The sequence below is a fragment of the Sebastes umbrosus genome, chromosome 3 (genome assembly GCF_015220745.1).
Source record: "Sebastes umbrosus isolate fSebUmb1 chromosome 3, fSebUmb1.pri, whole genome shotgun sequence".
Lineage (NCBI taxonomy): Eukaryota > Metazoa > Chordata > Actinopteri > Perciformes > Sebastidae > Sebastes > Sebastes umbrosus.
Window position 1 is genome coordinate 34,927,679 of NC_051271.1, and position 11,099 is coordinate 34,938,777.

The 11,099-nt window shown below is 39.7% G+C and overlaps 1 protein-coding gene across 1 annotated transcript; it reads left to right on the plus strand.

Annotated features, from left to right (window-relative positions):
- The first annotated feature begins 126 nt into the window (after positions 1 to 126).
- On the plus strand, positions 127 to 10,245 carry cep44 (centrosomal protein 44). Its single transcript, XM_037764928.1, has 11 exons — positions 127 to 249; positions 557 to 654; positions 1,764 to 1,911; positions 2,126 to 2,263; positions 4,841 to 4,915; positions 5,474 to 5,668; positions 6,541 to 6,669; positions 7,504 to 7,602; positions 8,409 to 8,480; positions 9,198 to 9,235; positions 9,678 to 10,245. Exons 1-11 carry the CDS (start codon positions 220 to 222, stop codon positions 9,718 to 9,720), a joined length of 1,065 nt encoding a protein of 354 aa, XP_037620856.1. The 5' UTR covers positions 127 to 219; the 3' UTR covers positions 9,721 to 10,245.
- The last annotated feature ends 854 nt before the right edge of the window (positions 10,246 to 11,099 follow it).

Below are 11,099 nucleotides of genomic sequence, written 5' to 3' on the forward strand. Positions count from 1 at the left end.
ATGATCTGACTCACTAAAAAGAGCCGGAATTCCCATCACTAGTACGGGGCACGTCGTGACGTCATCACGTTACAATACGCGGAAAGACTGGCGCGCAACAGCCAATCCCGTTTCGTGTTGTTGAACACCCGGTAGAAACAAACTAACTTCAGCTAACTTTACCAAAAGTAGCAGCTAGCGTTAGCTATAAAGACATCATATTGGAGCCGTAACACTTTAATGTGCATACTCGAACACGACATTGAATTTGTATGTAAAGTAACTACGGTTGTAGTGTCGTCTACTTATGTTGCCATGACACAGGCTGACTGGACCCAAGGCCTATGGAAAGGAGGCTGCATCACGCGTCATCAACGCGTCATATCTCCGGTGGTATTGCACATGCGCAATAGAATCTGGCCTGCACTCGTCGAAATTGAACCAATCATAACGCAGTCTATGTTACACTACGCATGCGCTATACCCCTATACCAAGACCCGTGTCCCAGCCTCCTTTCATAGGCCTTGACTAGACCTTTTAGCCGTTGAGGTTGGCGCTTCACTGTCTCTCCTACAGATAGAGATGCAGTCTACTGGTGATGTCCAGGGTGGTCTTCGCAAACTGGAAACTCTCCTGCGGGTGATAAAGTACCCAGGACATGTCGACTACAATAGGTAACAACACAACACACATCTGCCTAACTGAAGCTCAGCAGCCCTGATGGGGCCGTGATTGTATGTGGAAAGATGATTAGTTAACTGTTGCTCGATCCGTGTTTGCGTTATTAGATTTGTAAATATGTAAAATAATCTCTAAATGCGTATTGAGAATCTGCAAATCCGTGTGTGCGTAATCGTGTAATGTGTAGACAAATCTGTAAATGCGTCCATAGATATAATTGGCTGAAAAGTCGTAAGTATTTTGCTCCAAGATCTGGAAATACTGATAAATCATCAATTACAACTCTTTTTACAAGTGACTTGCTACACTTCTGCCGTGCCAGAGATCTGCAAGTGCGTGTGGGGATTTGTCTGTAGGCTACAGTCTGTTACTGTGCCTCAGTAGCAATACGACCTACATACCACCAGTGGAAATGTTCCTCTGTGTCCTCATGTGCTCCTTATGGCATTTGTAAAATAAATTGTGAAAGTGTTTAAGGGCTTAGGACATTATGATAGAAGTATATGATGGCCATTTCCATGCTCTATTATGTTTCATAAATTGTTGTAGCAATTTTTGGGTTGATACCATTTGTTACACAGATTTGGTGCTACATTTAACCATTTTTAACTCTTGAGAATTGATAGAAATTATGAATAATCCCTCCAAAATACCACATTAAGACACCAAAACTTTGAGGAACACTGTAGAAAAAGCCATGCTGTGATTTAGTATCAAAAACTTTCGACATTTTGAGATTTCTGTAAGAATTGTATTGTATTTACCTAGAGAAGCCATCCATCTTCTGAATGATCTTGGTCTCTAGTTTGTGGCTGTAAAGTTTCATGAGGCTGTGATTATCCTAGAGGTCACCATAGGTCATTTTTATACAGTGAGGTCAAGTTTCAAAAACGTGGTTTCACTACAATGAAATGGTTACTATGGGGACTAACATCATCACACATGAATACAGTTGCCCCTTTGCTAAGCCTCGCCCCCTTGAGCTGCGACAACTACACTATTTTTAGCAGTGTGCAGCGTGGACATTACATATCAATTTCTCCCTTTCCTCGTTTGCAGTTTTTCTCACAATCTCGCGTGTTGTTCTTTGTTTCTCCACCAGCCTTTCCAAAGGAGATGCCTCTGCTTCTCTACCAATTGTGAGCTTCGCTCTCACTTCCTTCTCTCCACCTTTTGCTAAGCAACTAATGGAGGCTGGACTGGAGCTGAGTGGCAAAACTGACCTCCGATTCACTGACACTCTTTATAAGGTAATACATACACATATTCTAAGTGCTGTGTTTTCACAGATGCAGCGTTACGAAATGCTGTCAAGTATCTCAATTCATATTCTACCCCACCCTCTATAGAGCACAATGACTACTAACCACTAGTGTACAGTGGATTTTCACTTTACGCTCACAATTATTCTACTAGCCTGTAGTGGTCTGTTCAACTGTGAGTGTGTGTGTTTTGTGTTTGTAGGTACTGCGAGATGTCTTCCACTATAAGCCCGTACTGACCAAGCAGCAGTTCCTCCAGTGGGGTTTCTCTCAAAGGAAAATCTCTGTCATCTGTGACATCATTAACTTGGTCCTACAGAAACACAACCAACTGAAGAAGGTACAGAACCTTTTAATGGTTTATTTTTATTTACTCGTGTGTCTGTGTGTCTTAAAGGTACAGTGTAAATGGACCTATATAGCTTTATATAGCACCTTTCTAGTCTTCTGACCACTCAAAGCGCTTTACACTACATGTCAGCATTCACCCATTCACACACACATTCATACACTGATGGCAGAGGCTGCCATGCAAGGTGCCAACCTAAGAATACAGCTTTGCAGAGAGAGGGTGTTTGTTCTGAGCCCTGTTTCAGAAAGTGGGATGAGTGAACATTTTGAGTTAGTTCAGCCTGAGATGAGGGAAACTGTGGGTTTTCCATGGTAACAGTTATCATGGTAATTGACTCTGTGAAGCTAACCTGCTCGCTGGCAGGTTTTCTTTAACAAACCCAGAGTTTCTCTCTGTCTCCTCCCTCTTACAGAGCCAGACACGCTGCTTTATTTCCCCATTATCATTCAGTCCGCATCAAAGTGCGTATCGAAGCGCATTAATTAGCAGAGGTTCACGTCAGAATTTAAAGATATTAGTTTGTTACTAAGGACTATCTAAAGTTACCGCTTTTGCACAGTCAGTCATTTCTTTGAACATTCAAATATTCTACAGCATCAAGTCACCCTCAGCCCCGAATAAAACCTCTGCTTGTCCTTCTTTGATAACACTGTGACTGAGACAGCTGTCAATCTGTTATAGCAGCTCCACTAAAACGTTTATTACACATAATGTGTCATTTCAGCTTAAGTACTAAAATCAGTATGAAGCTCAGACAGGCAGGGTCAATGAATAATGATCTCTATCAATAATGTGAATGGCACTGATGGAACATAATTCCTATAATATTGTAGATTATATGTTAATATCTGTGTGAGCAGGATGGTGGTGCAGAATGGAGTTTTTTTAAATAGGCTGCGAATTGTCTGAATGGGTTTTAACAGCATTTCACTGACTGTGTTTAAATTGACTCCATCTGTTGAAGTAGCTGAAATAAAGTCACTGAATGCTGTTGAGCCAAGATCCAAATAGAGATCTACTATTTAACATCTACTCTATTTAACCTTTAAATCACCAAACACATTATTACTGGATCAGAGTGTGAGCTCACAGTCATGTCTCTATGTTTAGATATATTATTTTAAATCTTCAACTATATTTTTCATCTTCAGTTGCCGATGTCGGAACAGACTTCAGCATAACACTCTCTATCCCGTCAGATTAAAGCTGAACAAATGTCTTTAAAATGTAATGTAGGCTACAGCCTAATACACAGTCAGATTCATCACTTCATCATCCATTAAGGAAACGGAAGTCTGATGAATTAATGGACAACACTGAATAAAATTGGATTATATTATTGACACTTTTTTCCCAGCTCGGACTCCGTCTCTTTTTTAAAGATACTGTCAGCATATACATGTACTAATATCTCTAGGTCCACTGGATTAAAATGGAGGCTCTGGCTTTTATCTACCTGTTGCCATGGTGAATCGTAGTATCAGAGCTCTATTGATGATGGCTTGTTATGTTCAGGTTCAACCTACTCAGAGCTGATTGAACTGACTCTGATCAGCTGTTCTCAGTTTCCCTCTACAGGATTAGTCAACTCAGAGTTCAGGTTTAGACTCAGAGTTTGTTAAACCTGCTCTCTGAAATGGGGCCCTGATGTTATTCATGTAAGCAATACATCCAGACATGTTCCATTTTCGGATTTGTACAACACAATTCAACAAATGAGACCCCTGGATTAATGGAACATACTGTCTTTACAAAAGAGACCTTTTAAAAAGACGGACCTGGCAAGGTGTTTCCAGTCGGCCATCAGGGCGTCCTGCCACTAAAATGACAGAACTTCAATGACAATACAGTTATAAATTGGGGCTTAAATAGAGCAATTGCCCTAAGTTGAATGACAAGTGTGGTCCAGCCAAGTTGATGATGATAATCATCAGGGTAATGAAAGTTTCCTTTCCAAAGGCTACAGTGGCAGATGGCCTGCGTGTTCCAGTCACCATACTAAGGGACAGCCATACACAGCCATAATTAAATCCCCTAGATTTAGAAGAAATCTTGTGACCGCTACTATCTGTGCCGTGACAGCAATGAAGTTTGGAGGGAATAACAAAAACAGTAGACAGATGTCATTCAACAAACAGCGATTTTGTAACGTATGTAGGGCTGCAATTAACGATTATTTTCATTGTTGATTAATCTGTCAGTTATTTTCTTGATTAATCAATTAGTTGTTTGGTCTATAAAATCTCAGAAAATGGTGAAAATGTCGATCAGTGTTTCCCAAAGCCCAAGATGAGTCCTCACATGTCTTGTTTTGTTCACAACTCAAATATATTTTATTTATATTTCATAGAGGAGTAAAGAAACCAGAAGATATTCACATCTAAGAAGCTGGAATCAGAAGATTTTGACATTTTAAACTTCAAACAAAAATGACTCAAACCGATTAATCGATGACCAAAATAGGTGGCGATTCATTTTATACTGTAAGGGATGACTTATCGATTAATCAGTTAAGTGTTGCAGCTCTAAAAGTATCCAATATAATTGTTTTTATTTGTGTTGTAGCCGAGAGTCAGATGTCCTGCCTCACACAAGGATGACCGAGGAGAAGCTCATCCAACACTGACTGATGCAGACACTGTAAGTATAATGTAATATGCTGTACCACCACTAAAAGTACACAGCACTGTATAGTATAGCATACCACAGCATACCACTCAATGATCTAGATAAGAGATCTCCATATTCTACTAGAAAAACAACTTTCTTTAGAATACTGATACCTAGCTAAAAAGCCAATATTACTTAAACACAAAACAAATCAGTTATATATATTATGAATGGATCCATTCATGGGTAGTTTTGTGTTTGCAAATGCAATCAGCTGTTCCCTCAGTATGGCAAAAGATGTGAGGGCCTTGAATGTGCTCATCAGAGGGTGTGTTTTGATAACTGGAAGCCACTCATACTTTTTTACTTTTATTGAACAGCAGCACATGGTCACAGGTACATTAAACCTACCTTGATGCCACAGAAATATACAGGAGCATTAACAAGGATGTCAAGCGGTAAATGAGTAGCAGGTAGGGGTTGCTATTTACAAACAGGTGTGATGTGACGGACAGGTTAATGATTAGACATGTGCATCATCAGAAATTTGTCTTTAGTTCAATGTCATTGTGTTTTTATGTGTTTCAGGTGTCCGAGAGGCCATTTGTTGAGAGGCACATAGAAAATCCCTCCACTTTTCACACAAATTCTTCCCATGCGGAAGCATTCTCCTCCCATAATGTAACCTGTACCTCTCATAATGAAGTGTACACCTCCAATTCTCCTGGAAATGCGATCAGAGAGCTGGCAGGACGGGAGGAGGACAAGGAGAACAGTCTTTACGTAAGCATTTACCAAACCATTATAAAGACGAAGCAAAACCTTGTTTGAGACGTTAGTTAATGTAGTAAAACTTTAGTTTGCTGATAGATGGAGCCAATGCGATTTACATAAAAACGAGCTGTGGTCTTTTTTTACTTCTGATACAATGGATATGGGATGTCATTGTAAAACTATGAATATTTATTTAAAGGTCCCATATTGTAAAAAAGTGGAATTTTCTTGTCTTTTACATTATGAAGCAGGTTTAAGTGCTATATAAATACTGTTAAACTATCAAAACGCTCAATATACGAAGAAATACACACAGCCCTTATTCAGAAATTGTGCGTTTGAAACAAGCCGTTAGGATTTCTGTCTATTTGTGATGTCACAAATGTACAACATTTAGACCATTACACGTTTTGAAATATAAACGTTGTACGTAAATGTGTCCCAGTTTATTTCCTGTTGTAGTGTATGTTACTAACATCAGCTGACAGGAAGTAAACATGGACCCTGGTTGCCTAGCAATGCAATCCTGTTGCAATCCTGTTGAAATGCACTCAGACAGAGGGTTGGGGAAAATAAAGTTTTTTTTTAACATTACAGCATGTAAAAATGTTCTAGTAGAAACACAAAATACAAGTATGAACCTGAAAATGAGCACGATATGGGACCTTTAAAATGCCTTTGTTTGAAACAACATGTGCTACAGCATTGCAGCTTTCACCATGACAACAAGGTGACCTTTAGAAAAGCGGTGTGAGTTCTGTATTGGAACGTTTAAAGGCCTACAGTTCTGAGGACCACTGGACCAACCCCAGATCTTTCCGGAGGACTTTGAACATGTGCCAATATAAAATGATAATGTAACTGTCTTTACTGTCTTTCAGTCCTCAGAGGTGGAGGGACGGCTATCAGCACTGGAAGCTCAACTAGGGAGTCTTCAGTCTGGGATGGACAGGCTCAGTATCCTGGAGAAACGGCTGGAGGAACTTGATAAACAGAGAAACACTGACAAGGTTGAGAAGACATTCTTTACTCTACTTCTTTAATATCTTATTAATTTATTTTATATGTTTCCTTTAGTGGACAGACGGCAAAGAATATTTATTATAAAATGGTAGCTCAAATCAAGCAATCTGATTGGTTGTATCACGGCTATGACATCTAATTTCTTTGCACTTTTAGTATCGCTCCACGTCTGAGAAAAACACATTCGACCAATGTGTTGATATGGTTGCTTAGCGACAGGGTCACGGGAGGATGATTTCTGCCAACATGGAACAGGTTACACACACATAGTAACCAAATTAGCTACCAAAAGTGGAGCAACATCCTCGCCATACCAAGCAACACAACTCGCCTAACAAAAAGAGGCAAGCCTAGTGCAAGCAGTTATTAAAGTCATCCTACTGACGCTGGACAATTTCTCAGCGGTTGCACAATAAATGGCAGTATACAAATAATGTAAATAAAGAGCCAAATAATGAAATCAATATAACGCTAGCCTGTGATGAAAAAAGAAATATGCTAACTGCTAGTGTGGGCTACTTTCCATAGCAACCGCCGTTCCATAGCAACTGCCTCAGTATGTGAAGGCAGCCAGGAGGGCCTATTTTATTGTGATTATTATTATTTATTAATAAATTAAAATGGAATGCGTCTATAACTTTCATATTGCCATACTTGATGACCATTTTATAAAAGCAATAGCTCACTTCAGGCCGTGATATGTTGTGATGATATCCCAGCTAAGGGGTGTTGTGCGGCCCGACGCCAACATACAACGGCCAGTCGTGAGTTAAAACATTACAACTGCAGCCACCTTTTCTATTTATCATGTTCTGTTCCAGATTGAAGGAGAAGTCATCACTGTATCCAGAGAGAGCTGGGAAAATCTGATGAGCAGAGTGCTGTTATTGGAAACTAAACTAGATCTGAGCAATATACAGGTAGTGTAAATGCTGTGATATTTCATCTCCATATAGAATGTAATCACTGAATGTCTTGTTTTTTTTCTCTTTCTGCCTGTTAATGTGTGGATCCAATCAAACATGTTCATGCATCTTCACATGACAATGTTGGGGATGAAACAAATTGCTAACCAAAGTTAGAGCACTGTATTGTAAATACTATGAGGTGAAAACCTTTCATCTGAGGAAAGGTAAAAGCAATTTATTATGTAAGGATATTGTATGCTGCCAACAATGAATGTGTCGTTACCTCATAGTTTGGGGGCTGGAGTGTCATAGAGTTTGTCGTAGATTTTTCACAGATTTCTTTGGAGGGTTTGAAGACAGAATTACTGGATTTTATCAAGAAAAAAAGAAAAGAACTTCTGTTGTACACTACAGAGTCGGACCAGGATCAATACTTTAATAAAGTGACTGTACATTCCACTCCAAAAAGTGGATTTAGTGTCAAGTTAGCTTCACGTTGATGTATTAGGAATGTGGCCGTGAACTTGCAGCACTTAAGAAACAAACCACTAATCCAGTTAGCGGTGACAGTAAGGTAAGCATGTGTGTGTGAATAGACTGGTAAATCAAGAACTTCAGCCTCATGCTCCATCTTACCCTCAGTCAAGAACGGGAATGATGGAAGGAAGGTCCCTGCACTTACCAGGCTATCCAGCAGTAAAGTCTGTTCATAGTTGGAAACTCTTCAATAAGTTAAACTATAGTATTGGTCATCTTTAATGGGTGGTTAAACTTTTTAAAATGACCGGTCCCTTTGCCTTTTCTCCTCTCTATCTTAGTTAAGTGTCCCGCCGCCATGTCCGTCATCTGCCTCCTCCCGTTCTTCCACCTCCATGTCTGATGCTTCAAAGGTGAGACAGAGCAATGGACTCACCTTGCTGTCACATCTAACCTTTTCCAGCTTTTCAATGATTAGGGTCATTATTGTGTAAATGACATCATCGTAATTGGTTGTATTATTCCTTTAATTATTGTGCTGTGTTATAAACATTTCGGTGGATTGTTTTCCCGCATCGTGCATTGAAATAAGACAGTCACAGTATTTACACGGGGTGGGCAAATTAGAGAGCACCTTCCAGTTTCCTCCATTTCAGAAAAATGCAAAAACATCTTAATTTTCCGTTGAGACTCTTTAAAAAGCTGTAGATATGTTGATATGTTGTTGAGGTTGTAGATTTCAGTGTTGTACTGAGTTGCAAGTGTTGTTTACAGTGTTATTTTGTCCACTTTGTGTAGGTTGCCTCTATTCCAAATAGAGTTGGGTTGATTTTTGTTTTTTCCGGTCCCACTGCATGCAGCTGGTGCCCTTCTTTATTATTTTCGCCCCTACCCCTCAGACAGCCTGAGTCCACCACTGTACTATTACAATTAAGAATGTTTCAAATGTCATGACTGGACTATATCATAGTGTTGTACTATAGGATTACAAATTTGACTGAACCATGTAAACAATATATAAAAAATCTACATTCCATGGTGCTGCAGTTAGTCTCTTCAGTCCACATTGCCCAATATTTGTTTGGGAAAAAAAAAAAATACTTTCTTGTCTGTCCATTTTCTTTATCCAGGAGGACCTCAAGGACAGGCTGGAGAGGATCACCAACATGTAAGTTCTCAATTAAATAATAATACTAATATACTAAAATAAACTCCTCATTTCTACAGCTCTCAGGAATAACCACTGAAGTGGAGTTCAGAATTTACCACATCATGGATGTGAGATTGCTCCCTGAATTTGACAAATTTGACATCAAGGGCTAAATCTGGCTAACTTTATTATCTGTTCTAGTGTCAGACTGTTTGGGCCCTCCAACATAACAAAACAAAGTTAGCTCAGTTTAAGATCTAATTCCTTTCATGCAGAGGATTTTTAGTCTTTGAGCTTTTTACTACATCCAGTCTGGCTTGATAATAGCAGTGACAGTTGCCCCTCCAAACTTTAATTCTCAGATCTTATAAAGGAGGTGGAGGATTTGTTAGATAGAACATAATCGGGACAAAGTTAATTTTATAATTTGTGTGTGTTTGTGTATGTCTGAAATTTATAGGCTGAAGAGCACCTCCAGTCTGCTGAAGAACACTGAATCCTAAACAACACACTGCAAATAAATTATGACAAATGACCATCATCTTAGCTTGGGTTTAATGTAATATTACACTACAATTTTGGAGCACTTTTCTATCTTTTTGGCAATGTTAATGTTCCTTATTAATAGGAGTGTCACGATTTCAATCAAAATAAGCTTTAAAATTTGACCTTCAAAATAAAAGCAGGATCGGTGATTCTCACTGTATTTTCTTTCTCTAATCCACAATTAAAAGTACTTTATTAATTCATGGACCTGTGCAAGACACTGCGTTTTCCACAACAATGTCCTGCAAATATTTCAGAATAAAAGCCCTTCGTTAACAAATGAATGAATTCTGCCCTTGCTTTGTAACTTTTCTAACAAGCTACCTGTACATTAGACAAGCCGAGAAACTCCTGTAGGTGCTTTTAACTCAAGTCTCAAATAAAATGACTGTCCAGGGATGAAGGCCTCGGCTGATGAAAGTGCAGTAGATGATTTCCACTGTGTTAGCCCTTCACAAATAAATGCTATTCTTAAAACTGCAGGTGCTTGTTTGAATTGTTTTTCATTTAATGCAGTTTTGTTTTGTTTTTTACAACGATTAACACTCATTTCTCAACACTGAGTTCACTTTTTCAAAGCTCTTCACATAGTCAATTTGGAAAAAAAAGTGGATCACTTTTCAATGCTTTGGCAATGAACGCATCTTTCAAAACTCATGAACTGTTTTCTCACTTAAAACAAAGCCTCCAAAACTACACAGAGCACCTTTTGTAGACACCTGGTAAGCAAAGTAACTTCATTGACCACAAGTGAAGTCTTTTTGTGTCCAATGGCGTCACGTGACAAACACGGAAGTTGCAGTACTGCCGTTTGGCATCTACGAAAGGTGGGATCAACGACCAGCGCTCTTCCTGGGGGGCTTGTGTCTGAGCGTTCTCTGATGCAACCTATGGGGGCTTGGGCCGAAAGGGCTGTTTCAAAGGCGTGCGTTACGCTCGGGGCTGCAGCTAGGCACTGCCGGAGAGGCGATGCGTAATGCCCCAGAGACGAGCCTTAAAAAGCCGCTGCTTTAGGGGGAGAGGGCCTGCAAACATGACTTTGGGGTACGACTACACTCGCACCAACAGAGGGATGGATAGAGGAGACGCTGAGCACCGCCCACACGAGGCATAAAAACTCATGGAGTCATCATGACACATTTCCTAACAGACATTCTAAAACCTCAATAGCAGTTTTAAATGTAAAAAAAACAGCCCTAGTGGCTCGGTCCGATCCACTTTCCCATTTACAGAGCCAGGGCTGTGGATGAACACCAGATTTAACTTCAGCAGAACAGACAGCCAGCAGACCGCGAGGAGATATTTGCAGAATTTGACAAAGACAGACTCCACCTTT